At 39.1% G+C, this 16,951-nt stretch overlaps 1 protein-coding gene across 6 annotated transcripts in view; it reads right to left on the bottom strand.

Moving 5' to 3' along the window:
* LOC127635245 (myosin phosphatase Rho-interacting protein-like) overlaps positions 1-15,676 on the bottom strand; it is a 58,960-nt gene extending 43,284 nt beyond the window's left edge. For all 6 annotated transcript variants that reach the window (XM_052115141.1, XM_052115143.1, XM_052115145.1 and 3 more), the window contains exons 1-3: positions 14,788-15,676; positions 5,316-5,393; positions 2,708-2,773 (exon numbers count right to left, since the gene is read on the bottom strand). In XM_052115141.1, coding sequence (XP_051971101.1) covers positions 2,708-2,773; positions 5,316-5,393; positions 14,788-14,919 — 276 coding nt within the window. In that variant the 5' untranslated portion in view covers positions 14,920-15,676. The remainder of the gene's footprint in view (positions 1-2,707; positions 2,774-5,315; positions 5,394-14,787) is intronic.
* Positions 15,677-16,951: the final 1,275 nt, after the last annotated feature.

Below are 16,951 nucleotides of genomic sequence, written 5' to 3'. Positions count from 1 at the left end.
CGTTCATTTCATATTCAATTAGGAATTCAGAATCGTAAAAACAAAATATGGCTTATTTATTCGTTTACAAAACCAATATTTAAAAAATAATAATAAATAAAATTTCATCTTTTCTATTTCATTCTCAAGTTAAAAATAGGAAATTGGAAAAATAGCCACGCGACACTGCGCATTTTGATTATTTGATTTCACTAACATACGGCTTGAATATTTGATTGGCACTTATGGGTGTGGCCTGAAACGCCCCTTTCTTCTGATTGGTTAACCTGCACCGTCGTCTTCCTCAATGCTGTGAGACAGAATAAAAGTTCTCTGCTGTTTAACTTTTCAGGTGAATTAGTCTCCATTAATTTTACATGCTTTACCATTTATTCTCCAAAACTCGCCACGTTGATACACATGAGTTAATCGCTCTCAACAGCCAGATTTATCAGACAACCCTACACATAAACCTGCGGTCTTTGACATTGCTCCTGTTTGAAAAGGCATGGTTTTAAATAAACCATACATTCATAAGACTATTGAAGCATATGCCTACATTGTATAAACATAGGCTTACATTTAACTGCGGGGTAACGCTAGTTTTCGCTTGCGAAATTCGTTGGGTATTCGCATATGGTACGTAAGGGACCGTCTGAAAACTCCACCCACAACTAAAACGTCACTGGCAACAGTCATTTATTTGAATAATGCCTTGCATAATGACTTGCATGTTCTATCTAAAAAAAAAAAAACATTTCAGAGTGATGGCTGTGCATATGAATTATGAAGTCACTAAAATTAACCAAAACATTATTTTCACATCCTAAAGCTTGGAGTAAGCTCCCAGTGCACAGACTGACTTATTTTACTACAGGTGAGATTATTACAGTAAATCCAATTATATGAGTACAGTAGCTATTTTAGGATAAACATCATAACAATTCCTGAAAATGTTGTTTTCACATTCCAAAGGTTGTAGTAAGTTCCCAGTAGATAGACTGACTAACTAACAAAAATCTCACCTGTAGTCAGTCTATCTACTGGGAAATTACTACAACCTTTGGAATGTGAAAACAACATTTTCAGGAATTGTTATGATGTTTATCCTAAAATAGCAGAATACTGTACTCATCTCACTTATAGTAGCTCAGTCTTAACTGGCACCAACTACAACATTTGAAATGTAAAAGTGTACTTTTAATGTTTTATGCTAAACTTTAATGTCAACAGAAGGAGTGATTGGACACCGCCTGTGTTTAATAGTGAGTGGAAGTGTCAGACGGTCCCTTGAGAACGCCAAGCAATGAAAGCGCATCGCGGCATTTTCAGTCATTATTCTGCAGCCGCACCAGCTGACATTTCTGAGTGCAGTGTTTTATATCTGTATATTATAGTTATATACTATTTATATATACGTATATACCATAACATCAAGCCAAGTGTGCGATATCTTTGCAAACTTGAACTTTACCCTGCTCTGGAAGCTCATGTTGCTCATCATTATGCAGAAGGAAGTTCATGAATGCTCGTCTCTCTCTAAAGCTCGGCCAGTGAATTTCAAATCAGCATTTACACATAGCCTTCACATTTGTTCGACATTATAGCGACCTCGAGGAGGTTACCCCATGTGACTCTACCCTCCCTAGCAACTGGGCCAATTTGGTTGCTTAGGAGACTTGGCTGGAGTCACTCAGCACACCCTAGATTCCAACTCGCGACTCCAGGGGTGATAGTCAGCATCAATACTCGCTGAGATACTCAGGCCCCCGGAAATGCAAATTTTTTACATCACTAATTACATTTGCACTAGTAATGCACTTTATATAAAAATGATTTCATAATTTTTCAGTAGCACTGGTAGTCGTCCTGATATCAAGAATAAGCATTTTAAGTCGTGAAAATGTAATTGTTGATATCAATACAATTCGGCTTGCAATACACACAAACCATGGTACAACTTTCTAGAAAAGCTCTATAATTTTCTTTAAACGATAAGACAGAAATCTTTTTCCTTAAACCTCACAACTGGATATTATCAGAAAAAATATATGCATATAAATCATGTTTGAGCAACGCCAGTATCTACAACCCTCCCTTGTTAAATGACATCCTCATTTGTGCTTCTCGCTCTCTCTTTCAGCACCCTGTATGCACAACTGCAGAATGACAGATTTGAGCAGTGTACACATTTTGTCCCTGTTCCGATTGTGGGTGGGAAGTGGGCACAGATGGATTGTGGGCAGCTTTACGGATATAGCACTGCTACACCCGCCCACATAGTGTACGCACACAGATCAGGAGCCGGGTTGAACCTTGCCTGGCTTCCTGCATCATGCAGTTCAATAACACACACACACACACACAAACAAATATGTACAAAAACGCTACCGGTCACGCGTGGGCAGAAGTGGTGCTTAATAACAATCACAAACACGCATGAATGCAAATGAAGCCAAACGGCTTATTATCCTTTACGCTGCTCATTATCCATCTATCACTCGGTTCCGTCCTCACAGAGATGGAGATGAAAGACAAGAAGCAAATGCAACACATCGAGCCAAACACAATTCACAATATAAAACACCTTGAAGGCCAGACGATATAGAGCCGCCTACACACCGCAGACAGAATATGGCAGCACACATATAGGAGGACAAAACCGAGCGAGAGCAATGCTCGCCATGCATTAAGACGTCTAAAGACAAAACAAAGCACAAAAACTCACCATTTCATCCAGCGCATAACGCAGCAGTCCGTGCTCGTACAGGAGGAAAAAGCGTCTTTGCCATTTCTGCAACAGAAGACATCAACATTGCAATGAGCTCCAGATCTTGACATCGGCATCTGCCCACTATGACATACAAAACTCCAAAAAGCATCGAGTACTGCTAAAGACAGATGCAGCGATCTGTCAGAGCATGGTGATGTCTGACCGCTTTACACAGTGTAATTAGCTTATCTAAAGTGCAACTCCACCAGGCTAATTAAATGGCTGATGTTTGGTCATTTTGAGCTTATTGGCATTGGCATGGAACCGTGCCTGCTTAGCAGATTTTAGACTGACAGCTAGCTGCAGCACAAAAGCAAGGAATGCTGGTGTCTCGAGCTGCGTTTACTGTAAACCCAAATAAGTTAGCAGAACTCAAAACTCCCTAGTTTAAGTTAACTTCCTGATTTTAATTTGTATACACGTGTTCATTGCCCTTAACTTGAAATATTGAGTAAGCCAACTCATACATATTGATGGCATTCAGCTGAACTTAAAATGACCATTTAGATTTAATTACTGAAACTAGAGGACATCTACTGTAACTAGCAAGAACAAGCTAGGACAGTGTGCTAGCATATTGAATGCATGCTAACTGGTAGCACCATGCTTTAGCATAGCAATAGCTCAATGAGTAATATCCTGCATACTTAACATGTACCCGTCCTCAAGCTAAGCTCAAACTCCATTATTCACCATAATGGTATCCCCATAAAACTCAAACGCAACAGAAATTCTCCTAAAACAATTCTCCTGATTAGGGGCCGGATGTGCGGAATCCCGACCTGGCCCCGCCCTCCGCCCTGCCACAACTAATAAGTGTCCCCCTTTAGATGATTCTTGCACAAAGACACTTTATATAACACTTCATTTTAACATTTTATCTCCGTTTCGAATGTCATGCAAAGCATGCTGGGAAATAGAAACACCCTACCCAGTTTCAATTAAATTTAAGTTCCTTAGACAAGTTTATTTAATGAGCATTATTTTGGGCGGCTGTGGCTCAGGTGGTAGAGCGGGTCCGCTGCCAATCGCAGGGTTGGTGGTTCGATTCCCGGCGACTCCACGTGCCGAAGTGTCCTTGGGCAGGACACTGAACCCCAAGTTGCTCCCAATGGCCAGGCTAGTGCTTGCATGGCAGCTCTGCCATCATTGGTGTATGAATGTGAATGTGTGTGTGAATGGCTGAATGAGTCACAGTGTAAAGTGCTTTGGTAACCGTTAAAGGTTAAAAAGGTGCTATATAAGTGCAGACCATTTACCATTATGGGGTTTAGAAGTTCTTTTTAACTTGACATGGCATCTAAATAAATGCAGAGCTCTTGCACAATGGCGCTGAAAATCCAGCAAGACATGGCACAACGGTAAAAGATGCGTGCGTTTCAATTCTCTCTCGAATCCCAGCTTAGTACGCGTCACTAGTCACTATGTTCTTTCCATGTTTTTGATGCAATTTGAGGAATAATGAATCTGTTTGTTGGTTTTTTGCGAGTGAGACGAGTAAAGAGCGCTTTTGCATACGTCCCGTGTCTTCTGTCTTTATATTTTTGCATGCATTTTCTCCATGGGAATCCACTGTTCCTATTCAAAGCTTGTTAGGAACAAACTCCATTATTGGTGTGAATAGGCCTCAAGTAATTTTAAGGTTAATTTCACCAAAAATGCACCGTATATAGACAGTAACATTGTGGTTTAATGTGTGACTTTGGGCTAATTTTATTATCTTTCCATTTTGTTTGTCACTCTGTGGTTTCCTGTTTCCCGTCCCACAAACTCCCTTTGCTGCCGTTTCTCACGGGCTCAGCTTGAGATGACCGAGAGTGAGTCAGCGACTCCACTGCCCCCCCACACACACACACACACACACATTCACAAAGTACTGTGTATCTCCTTTAAACGCCCTTCTCTGTATGAATAATGCACATATCAACATCACTAACGTGCTATAAAAGAGAGAATTTAAACTTTTAGAGTTATGCACAACATCTAATGCAGGAGAGATATTTTAATGCATTGTTTTTTTAAGGAGTGTTTCACCAATAAGGAAAATTCTGTCATTATTAACGCACCCTCGTGTTGTTCCAAACCCTTATGACTTTTTTGTTCCATGGAGAACAAAGAGAGTTGTTGGACAAAAGTCTATCTTAGTCACTTTTCACTTTCATTGCATCTTTTTTTCCATTCTATGAAAGTGAATGGTGACTGAGGATATCCTTCTGCATTAAACCTAATTTTATGTTCCCAAAGGGAAAGTCAAACAATAACGTGAGTGCGAGTAAATGATAACAGAATTTAAATTTTTGGTGAACTACCCCTTTAATATGTTAAACTTGGCTTATGCACTAAATCAGATTCACTGGTGACATGATTTTGAGTGAAGGTTTGTTTTTATGTAAATGAAGATGCTATTATGTGATCACAGCAGAACTTGCCTTCAGACTCACTTTTGAAGGTGTAAAGACAAACTGTATTAATAGTTATAGTAAGACATTTTATTGCACATTCAGTAAAGTGTTTTGGTAAAGTTTTCCTTTAAAGAGCAGCGCAGCCATTAAAATGTACAAACCCTTGATCTGTGTAAAGGATTGTCAAAATGTGTTCCTTCAGGTGCCAGGAGCAGCCATCCACCATAGATGGGTTTTGCCTGAAACATAAAACACACGCACATTATAAATCAGCAAATACATTCATAATAATGACAAATGATGAGGAGTAAACATGGAAAGCAATAAAGACAGGCTTGATCTGCTTTAAGTAGATTTTGTTGGAAAATGCACTGATTTCACTACATTTACACCCGTCATCAGTGCACCCTTTCCCCCCACTTCTTTTGAAACCATTAGCCTAAAATAACGACTATTTGATTAATTGATTAATTATTCAATGCCACTTGTGCCATATATTACAAGTTTTCAAAAGCCATATGCTCATTTTGTGTGTGGGGTATTAAAATTTGAGTTGTTAGCTACTGAAAAGCATTTTTGTCCTTTTTAGAGTTTGACAGAATTTTGCAACAAAATTAATTTTTTTCTTTAACATAACAAAAACAAATCTGAATTTCATCTTTAAGGCAATGTGCCAGCGTAAAGTGCCAAAACATGTATTACGTCCGCTGCATAAATGTGAAAATATATACATGTGGAAATAAATAAATGTATACATATATTTATGTCACATAAAAAAACAATTTTTCATTGTTTATCATTTATTTGCAAATATATTTATTTACAATTGTGGCCACAAATATTGGCACCCTTGGTAAATATGAGCAAAGGCGGCAGTAAAAAAAATTTTGATCTTTCATTCAAAACCTTCAATTAAAATCAAAACAACAGAATGATGGGAAATATCTCATTAAATCAATATATTTCTTCAAAACACATTGGCCACATTTATTGGCACCCCTAGAAATTCTTATGAGTACAATATATCTGAAGAATATTCCCATTCATATTTTAGATTTTTTTGTGCACCTGGGTGACTAGGAACTTGAAATTGTTCAACGATGACTTTGTTTCACAGGGGTATAAATAAGAGGTAACTGTAAAGGGATCAATGGAAAGGAGGAGACGAGAACCAGCTTGACAATATAAATAATAGTTTTAATGATAAACTTAAAAGACAACGTAAATACATGACGGACATGTCCGTTAACGGTCTCTCTCTCCCGCACGATCCTCTGCAGTCAGCCTTTATCCCTCACGGAGGGATAATTAGCCTAAAACGGGACCGGGTGTGTAGGATCACGACCCCGCCCCGCCCTGCCACAGTAACACACAGGCCAAATGCCCTTAATCATCCATCACAGTGGCTGAGACTAAAGAATATAGTTCTGATGTGTGGCAAAAGGTTGTTGAGCTTCACAAAATGGGAAGTGGCTATAAGAAAGTAGCCAAAGCATTGAAAATCCCATTTCCACCATCAGGGCAATAATTAAGAAGTTCCAATCAACTGGAGAGCTTAAGAATCGTCCTGGAAAAGGACGTGTGTCTATATTGTCTCCATACACAGTGAGGAGGATGGTTCAAGTGGCCAACGGATCTTACAGCTGGAGAACTGCTGAAATTAGTTGGGTCTTGGGGTCAAAAAGTCTACAAAATTATAATCAGACGTCACCTACAACACCATAAGCGGTTTGGGAGGGTTTCAAGAAAAAAAGCCTCTGCTCTCATCCAACAACAAAGTTTACCAGACACTACTGGAACTTCAAATGTGACCGGGTTTTATGGTCCGATGAAACAAAAAAAATAGCTTTTTGGCAGCGAACACCAGAGATGGGTTTGGCGCACACAGAGATGAAGAGTACCAAATGCCCACGGTTAAATGTGGTGCTGGATCTTTAATGTTGTGGGGCTGTTTTTCTGCCAGAGGTCCTGGACATCTTGTTTGGATACATGGCATCATGGACTCTATCATATACCAACAGATAAATAAATCTAAACCTGACTGCCTCTACCACAAAGCTTACAATGGGCCCTGGTTGGATCTTCTGGTAGGACAATGATCCAAAACAAACATCAAAACACAAAAATGGTTCAATGACCACAAAATCATGGTTCTGCCATGGCCATCCCAGTCTTCTGACCTGAACCCCGTAGACAATTTGTGGGGTGAACTGAAGAGGAGGGTTCACCAGCATGGGCCTCTGAATTTGAAGGATCTGTAGAGATACTGTATGGAGGAATGGTCCCAGATCCCTTGCCATGTGTTCTCCAACCTCATTAGGCATATAAGAGAAGACTCAGAGCAGCTGTTATCTTGGCAAAAGGCCGGTTGGAAAACGTATTGAATAAAAGGGTGCACATTATTGTGAATTTTTTTACCCATATTTTTTTGCCCATATTTACCAAGGGTGCCAATAGTTTAGGGCACTACTGTATATTTAACATTGGCAGACTTGGTCCTCCATACAAGTGACCCTCCTGTGACTGCACATCAATGTGCAGAGGAACGGATTAGCAATATGAGAGAAACTTAAAAGAAAGCACCAGAAGAAGCACGCATGAAAGCAAAGCAAATCAACAAAGAGTGAATGCATATGAGGTGCTGTCACTTTATCGTCAGGTTAAATGAATGTTGATTTGACAACTTGAACGACGGGCCATGAAAAAGTTTGAGTGAAAGAAAAACAAAGTGAAACTGAAGGAAAAATGTATTTCTCCTCGTATCACAAACTTTGGTTTTGGAGTGAAATTCCTCCATCTATTCACCTGATCTTCTGCTAATGGGAGAGAGTTTGTGCTTTGGGAAATCACTGTCTCTATGACTGATGAGTGACGGAGTGAGATAGATAGATAGAGAGAGAGAGAGAGAGAGAGTAATGTATGCCAGATTTCCCTCTTCAGTGGTTAAAGTCTGTTCTGTTTATTTTTAAAGTCCCCCTTTTTCTCTCAGAACAGCTGAACTAGAGTTCTGACTGTCTCAATGTGTGTGTGTGTGTGTCAAGGGGGAGGGTGGATACTAATGGTATGACAAAAGCACGGACATGCCGAGAGAAACCTGACCAACTGCAGAGAGAAAGAGAGAGATGGGTATATTGACGTCTGAATAAAGAGGGCTCCTGAATCATTACGAGAGCCCCGTGCAATTCTTTTTCTGGTTGGTTTGGTTCATGGCTCAGAATGTAAAAGGATTTTATGAAATCCCTATGGTAAAAATGAATGGGGAAAATACTACTGGAACCAAGACAGTCGAAAGAGTGGGCGGGCACTGACTTGCTCAATTGTGAGTGGTTGCCAGGGCGTTGCTATATGGTTGCTTAAGTGTTCTGAGTGGTTTTTGGTGTGTTGTTATGTGGTTGCAAAGGTGTTCTGTTCTTCAATGAATGTCTATGGGATATTTTCACCCATTTTAACACCCGTTTTAACTCCATCTATACAAGTCTATGATATTTAATAATGGCAGTGGCGAGCTGGCCTAACATGCCAAATAAATACATATTTTTAATCCTTTCATTCTCAATCACCTTATTAATCTACAAACAAATAGAGAAAAACGAAAAGTTTATCCAGTTGAATTTATTCCTTGATGCTTACAAGCAAAGTGTGACAACTGTTTCACAAGTCACATGTCTGAAGCAGCACGTGAGTTTGAGCTCCGCCCCGTCAGGCCTTCCGCATTTCCACAGAATCCCTCAACAGTGCAAATGAATGAGCAACTTTAGTCAGATTGTCAGATTCATCAGCCAATCAGAATGATTTATTTGTTCTTGGTGGGTGTGGTCTTTAGTATATGTCCCTGTCAAGGCCTTCTAGCTGGCCTTGAGTGATGCAATCAAGCTTTAAGTGACGTAATTTGAAAGCAAACAGCGCAAGATTTTGCTGACCAATCGGCTATCATCAATGCCGCTATTGCCATTGAGAAAAAGATCCTTATGGATTTAAAAACACAAGATGTTCTGCATGACCGTGTGATTGCTTAATTTATTAAACAGGAAAGGAGAACTGATTTTCACTTCGAGTAAATTGGTAAGTGCTTTTTGCGTTGTTATAGCAACATCAGGAGTTTAAGTGTAAATTAGGCTGCTGGAGCATTCAGTGTCAGATCAAGTTTTGAAAAGTTGTGTTGATTTCCATTCAACTCGGAAAGTTGGATTTTACAACTTCCTGCTAGGAAAAGTGCAATGGATGTATCTTGAAGTCAGAATTACAACTTATAGGCTCATGCAGAGAGATCTACAATGTAAGTGATAAACATTCACTTATTAATATCGATAAATGAGTTTGTTTCCACATTACATGATATTAAAGTTGTTTAACAAACGTTTGCAGAAACAAGTGTATAAAACATTATAATCGTACACCTGTAGCACAAACGCTAGCGCTGCAGCACTGTTTATCAGTTGGGTTGCTAGGAGACATTGCATCATATTTTTAATGGTTGTTTTAATGTATTATGCACCACAATTAACCGCGATTAATTAGTAAAAAAAAAAAAAAAAAAAGATGGATTCACAGACATGTAATACGTCAATCAAGCAAAATACAGTTTAAAATACAGAAATATTTATGTGTGGTGTATTTTCTCAATTCAAAGGGCACTTTTTAAAACCAAATTCTGCATGAAACTGTACATCTGGATATCTCCCTCAAACGCAAAGATAACGAAGCGTTCACTCCATTCCTATGCAACCGCAGAGCCAAATATTCTGCCTTTCTTCACCTAATCTTTGCATTCTTTGATAGCAATCCAAACAATACAGTGAGGCAGCTGGCAGACTGAGACCACGTCACCTCAGCCATCTATTCGAGAACCAGCTGTGGTCATTTATTTAAGGACACAATTGGGCTGTTGTGGAACCCCCCCGCGTCTGTGGGCGGCCTTACAGAAAAAAGACTTCTGGAGTAGGATTCATGGCCCCAAAATAGAGACGTTCCAATATGGGACGAATCTCGGGTCGTTCCACTCTGGCTGGTGAAACTGCACCATTAATTACTAAGTACTTTAATTTCAGGGTCAGTAATCCAAGATTACACTAAAGTGAAGCATCTTAATCAAGAACATCTTGATTGTTTATGGATCAGCCCTTGAACCAACAACCTTTAAGTTACCAGTCCTGATTTTTAACTACTAATCTTCCCGACCCAACTAGCCTTATAAACACCAAAAGAACTAATAGTTAGCGCTGCACAATTAATTGAATAAATGGGCTAATTGAGATTACAATTACAGCTGCAACAATTAGCTAATCTTGAAGTGTCAATTATAGCAGTACACGTGGGTCTCCTTGTCTCGCTTCAAAAGTTTCTATTTAATGTGTTTTTGCAGCGTTTTATCATTTTAACCAAACAGTCGCATGTCCATTGCTCGCTTCTGCATGTGTATACTTTATTGCAATATAACAATTGCGTCATATTTATGCTTCTGAGAGGGTTTGGGTAAAATTGACCATTTAGGCAACTAGTCTTGATTTACTTTGTGTAAAATAGCAATAAAGTAATTCAGAAACCTATCACAGTTCTCGGCTTGTTCTGGATGTGTATCTGACATACAGTTGATCCACGCAAAATACGAATTTTAATGTCAATTCTATTATTCGGAATAAATCGCAATTACAATATGAAGAGAAATAATCGATAATAATGATTTTTGCCATAAACGTGCAGCCCTAATTCCTCTAGTGATACTGCACCATTAATTACAATTACTTATTAAATAGTAAAATAAAATACAACTTATTACTAATTAATCATTAGGGAGTGGGCCTGTGTCGCTTAGTGAGTGTTGACGCTGACTACCACACCAGGAGTCACGAGTTTGAATCCAGGGCATGCTGACTGACTCTAGTCAGGTCTCCTAAGCAACCAAATTGGCCCAGTTGCTAGGGAGGGTAGAGTCACATGGGGTAACCTCCTCGTGATCGCTATAATGTGGTTCTCGCTCACGGTGGGGTGCATAGTGAGTTGTGCATGGATGCTGTAGAGAATAGCATGAAGCCTCCACATGCACTACGTCTCCACGGTAACAAGCTCAACAAGCCACATGATAAGATGCGCGGGTTGACGGTCTCAGACGCGGAGGCTACTAGGTCACTACGCCACCACGAGGACTTCGAGCGCTTTGGGAATTGGGCATTCCAAATATACAAGTAGATTTAAATCAGATTTTTTTATGCAAGTGTTGTTGTTTCAACTTAAATTGAATGGACTCAAATTTAGGTCATGCAATAACACATCTTATATAATGAAGATTATAACTTATTTTAGGTCCATCATTAAATAAACATATTTCTCCACAGTAATGCAGATATACACTTGTACTCCAGTCGCACATGCACGAGGAGAACGGAGATGGATTTAACAGGGTCCAGCTTGACCAAAGAGGACACAGATTATCCAAACGGTGAGATCACACCAAATAAATATTTGCAAAAAACCCCAAAAACATAAATAGTACTACAATAGAGCTAAAACCTCTATGAATTCTTATTTACAACTATTTAAATGCCCCCATATGTTCCCCTTGACCACGGAAACATAATAAAAATAAAGCGCAAGGGATTATAGGTATTCTCCTCAACAGTTTGAGTTGTTAACACTTACATCTCAACTCAATGGATTTTTAAGAAAAGTCCAAGGAACTTGATATTTGGCTTATGAGCCCAGCGTGACATTTCAAGTCATGTTTAATTTAGACAACTTGATTTTTCCAGTAATGACAACAACATCAGTGTTTAGGCAAGACAGGTTTATTTATATAGCACATATCATTACTTGATATGTCATGTTTTGGGCTTTGTATAGTCCTTCATCTTGAATTATCTAATTATGTTTCCTTGGTCACAGGGAGCTTATGGAGGCATTTAATTGTTATTAAGAATTCACAGAGGTTTTATCTTTTTTTGTAGTATTATTTATGTTTTTTTTTAATGTTGTTGTTGTTTTTGTTGCAAATTGTTTTGTGTGATGTCACTATTAGGGTTATCTGTGTTCCCTTCGGTCAAGTTGGACCCTGCTAAAAGTTCAGTATGTGCAACTGAAGTAAAGGCATTTTTTTCATATTTGTGGAGAATTACGTTTTTAATTCGGTTATAATCTTCTTTATTTGAGCTGTGGTTTTTTTATGATCTAAATTTGAGTCAATTCAGTTAAAATAATTAAGTAGAAACAACCATATTTATATAGCAAATTTGAGTTTAGTGCACTTGAATCTAGTTCCCTTAAATAATGATGTATATTCTATAAGAAGACCAAGTTAAGTGAACTTACTTACACAAGTTCTGGAGACGTCATTACTTAATTTAATTGAGGGAACAAGTTTACTCAATCAATTGAGTAGAGTCAACTTCTAAAGGTTTTAGATAACAACACCATAAATCTAGACTACAGGTTTACAACTTAGTTAAAGATGCTTAACAACCTAACACACAATTAATTACAACTACTTACTAGTCATTTATCTGACACTTTCATCAAACCATTCATTTCTGAATAGTATTAAAGCTGACACTTTTATCCAGAGATAATACAACTTACTGCAGGTTCAACAGAACTAGACTAGTAACTACTAATATTATCAATTACAAACCTGTGGCATACCTGTACAAAAAAGTACTGTGACAATGCCATGGTATAGTGATGATAACAGATAGTAATACTTCAGGTGAACTGATGAGGTGAAATTGAGCACACTAAACATTATTTTGCACGCACAAGGTGAAATTGAGCGCACAAAACGTTATTTTGCACGCACAAGGTGAAATTGAGCGCACAAAACGTTATTTTGCACGCACAAGGTGAAATTGAGGGCACTAAACGTTATTTTGCACGCACAAGGTGAAATTGAGCGCACTAAACGTTATTTTGCACGCACAAGGTGAAATTGAGCGCACTAAACGTTATTTTGCACGCACAAGGTGAAACTGAGCGCACTAAACGTTATTTTGCACGCACAAGGTGAAACTGAGCGCACTAAACGTTATTTTGCACGCACAAGGTGAAACTGAGCGCACTAAACGTTATTTTGCACGCACAAGGTGAAACTGAGCGCACTAAACGTTATTTTGCACGCACAAGGTGAAACTGAGCGCACTAAGCGTTATTTTGCACGCACAAGGTGAAACTGAGCGCACTAAGCGTTATTTTGCACGCACAAGGTGAAACTGAGCGCACTAAGCGTTATTTTGCACGCACAAGGTGAAACTGAGCGCACTAAGCGTTATTTTGCACGCACAAGGTGAAACTGAGCGCACTAAGCGTTATTTTGCACGCACAAGGTGAAACTGAGCGCACTAAGCGTTATTTTGCACGCACAAGGTGAAACTGAGCGCACTAAGCGTTATTTTGCACGCACAAGGTGAAACTGAGCGCACTAAGCGTTATTTTGCACGCGACAAGGTGAAACTGAGCGCACTAAGCGTTATTTTGCACGCACAAGGTGAAACTGAGCGCACTAAGCGTTATTTTGCACGCACAAGGTGAAACTGAGCGCACTAAGCGTTATTTTGCACGCACAAGGTGAAACTGAGCGCACTAAGCGTTATTTTGCACGCACAAGGTGAAACTGAGCGCACTAAGCGTTATTTTGCACGCACAAGGTGAAACTGAGCGCACTAAGCGTTATTTTGCACGCACAAGGTGAAACTGAGCGCACTAAGCGTTATTTTGCACGCACAAGGTGAAACTGAGCGCACTAAGCGTTATTTTGCACGCACAAGGTGAAACTGAGCGCACTAAGCGTTATTTTGCACGCACAAGGTGAAACTGAGCGCACAAAACGTTATTTTGCACGCACAAGGTGAAACTGAGCGCACTAAGCGTTATTTTGCACGCACAAGGTGAAACTGAGCGCACAAAGCGTTATTTTGCACGCACAAGGTGAAACTGGCGCACAAACGTTATTTTGCACGCACAAGGTGAAACTGAGCGCACTAAACGTTATTTTGCACGCACAAGGTGAAACTGAGCGCACAAAACGTTATTTTGCACGCACAAGGTGAAACTGAGCGCACTAAACGTTATTTTGCACGCACAAGGTGAAACTGAGCGCACTAAAAGTTATTTTGCACGCACAAGGTGAAATTGAGCGCACAAAACGTTATTTTGCAAGTTTTGTAGAGCAATGTGTCTTCTTGCAAAGATAAATTCATTTTGAGCAAGCGAAATAAATTTTGCGCTTGAATAAAGTTTATTTGAAAGTGAATTTGCTCAGAATTCTTTCATTTTGCTTTCTCCTCCTTCCCACTCTGCGTGCAAAATACCTTTTTCCATGATAAAAATACCATGTGCGCACTGAAAACATTTTTGTACGCAGAATTGTTGCACGAGTATATCATACTCCAAGACACTTTAAAGAATACCATGTCATACACATGCATTGCCAGAGTGTCATGTATAAAACAAATGGTAATGACATGGTATTTCTTGTAGGCTTAGTGAAATATAATGATGTCTCTCAAAACCTATAAGCATACCATGGTATGTCCAATAAAGGTTTTTTATGAATACCGCGGTATTACCATGTTACTTCACTATTAGCGTAGTTTGGTACTTATCAGTCATTTTAACGGAGTAAGCCTAGTAATAATATAGACATCTTACCTGTGTGACGTCTTCATCTGTGAGCAGGTGCGCGTCTCGCGCTTTAAAGCAGTTCTGGCATTTACTCTTGTTGAAAATATTGGCCTGAAATTTGCGGCAGGCGTTATCTTTCGCAGACATAATCTGTGCCATGAGTGTGTCTCAGTCCGTCATCCGTTTTCCCGTTATCTTAAAAACTGCGCAATAACTCCACCGGAGAGTCCTCCCCCGCGCGCTGCAGTCCGACCTCCTGTACGGCTCATCACAATATCGCAAATGCCAATACTATGCCAATACTAACCTGACAGGACCCACTCTTAGGGTAAACTACTGAGTAAAATAATAATAATAAAATGTTACCAAAATAATAATAATAATTAATTTAGCCCCAAAAGTGCTTAAACGCTATTCTCATGATTTTTATAATTATATAGCTTTGATTTAAAATTATTAATCAAGATAAAAATGCGACAAATAGTGTAACTCCAGTGTTAATAAGTGCTCGTTAAAGAGGAGGGGTTCAGCCCGACTCTCACTGTCCATCCCCCGGGTGCTCTCGGCTGACGGTCCGAGCTCTGGATTGAGTTCTGAGGGGGCCCTTGATCCATGCGCGTCCCCGCTCCCCCGCAGGCACACGGACGCGCGCTGATGCGTTACAGTACGAGTTCCAGGATAATATGGCAAACTTGTAAAAAACACGCAAAGTAAACAGCGCTGAAGAGGAGCCGTTTACTTTATACTAGCTCACGGCTCCCGGTGAACCTTTGAGCGATGCGTGAAGACAAGAATCCTTAAACTCCATGATGTGGTTTAACGTGGCTTTTCTTGCGGATTTTTGCTGGTCTGGGTCCGTTTCCCACGGTCACAGCTGATCACACGGGTCCGGTTGCGCTCGCAAACACCCATTAGTACAAACGGAGGAATGAGGGAGGCGGCGCAGACTTTGACTGGCACGAACTACGACTAATCAGAGGAATAAGACACGCCCACTATGAATAGTCAAGGACCAATCAGAACAGTGATTTGTTTTGCGGGCGTGACAAGAATCAAGGTTGGTGGACGCTGCACGGTGTAAACTTAACTTTTTAAAACTCAAAAGGCAGCTTGTTTATATAGATTTAAACATTGTATTAAATGATTTCCATCTAGTTCTAAAATCAAAAACGATTATGCGTTATGATCTTTGATAACTACCCTTGTAACGCCCCCAGATAGTGACCAATCCCACCCGAGCGGCTCTGCAGCGCTCCCATGAGGCTTTAATGCATTTAAAAAATATTTTATGAATATAAAATATATATTTTATAAATATATCCCTCTTAAATTCAATATTTATAATTAATTATTATATATTATAAAATATATTAAAACATATATATATATAATATATGTGTGTGTGTGTTTCAATTTAAATATTATGAAAATATATTTAAATGTTTAAAAATAAAAATATGCTTAATATTGAAGGTATACAATATATTTTAAAATATATTATTTTTTATTATTTTAATATATATATATATATATATATATATATATATATATTTTTTTTTATTTTATTTAATATAATTTTTATTGAGTATCCTTTTGATTTTTCATTTAAAATACTCACAAAATCTATCCTCTAATGGATATCAAACAACTGCAAACACAACACAAGTATTAGCAAAAAAACTCATATATTTGTCAATTATATGTGTGGCACAATTATTTATTCAATAAGTTTTTGCACCCTACCTTTGCCAAGATAACAGCTCAGTCTTCTCTTATATGCCTAATGAGGTTGGAGAACACATGGCAAGGGATCTGGGACCATTCCTCCATACAGTATCTCTACAGATCATTCAAATTCAGAGGTCCATGCTGGTGGACTCTCCTCATCAGTTCATCCCACACATTGTCTACGGGGTTCAGGTCAGAAGACTGAGATGGCCATGGCAGAACCTTGATTGTGTGGTCAGTGAACCATTTTTGTGTTGATTTTGATGTTTGTTTTGGATCATTGTCCTGCTGGAAGATCCAACCAGGGCCCATTGTAAGCTTTCTGGTAGAGGCAGTCAGGTTTAGATTTATTTATCTGTTGGTATATGATAGAGTCCATGATGCCATGTATCCGAACAAGATGTCCAGGACCTCTGGCAGAAAAACAGCCTCACAACATTAAAGATCCAGCACCACATTTAAC

This window comes from Xyrauchen texanus, chromosome 42 (assembly GCF_025860055.1).
Source record: "Xyrauchen texanus isolate HMW12.3.18 chromosome 42, RBS_HiC_50CHRs, whole genome shotgun sequence".
Classification (NCBI taxonomy): Eukaryota; Metazoa; Chordata; class Actinopteri; order Cypriniformes; family Catostomidae; genus Xyrauchen; species Xyrauchen texanus.
The sequence above is the reverse complement of the archived record's forward strand: the minus strand, read 5'-3'. Positions and strand labels throughout refer to the sequence as shown.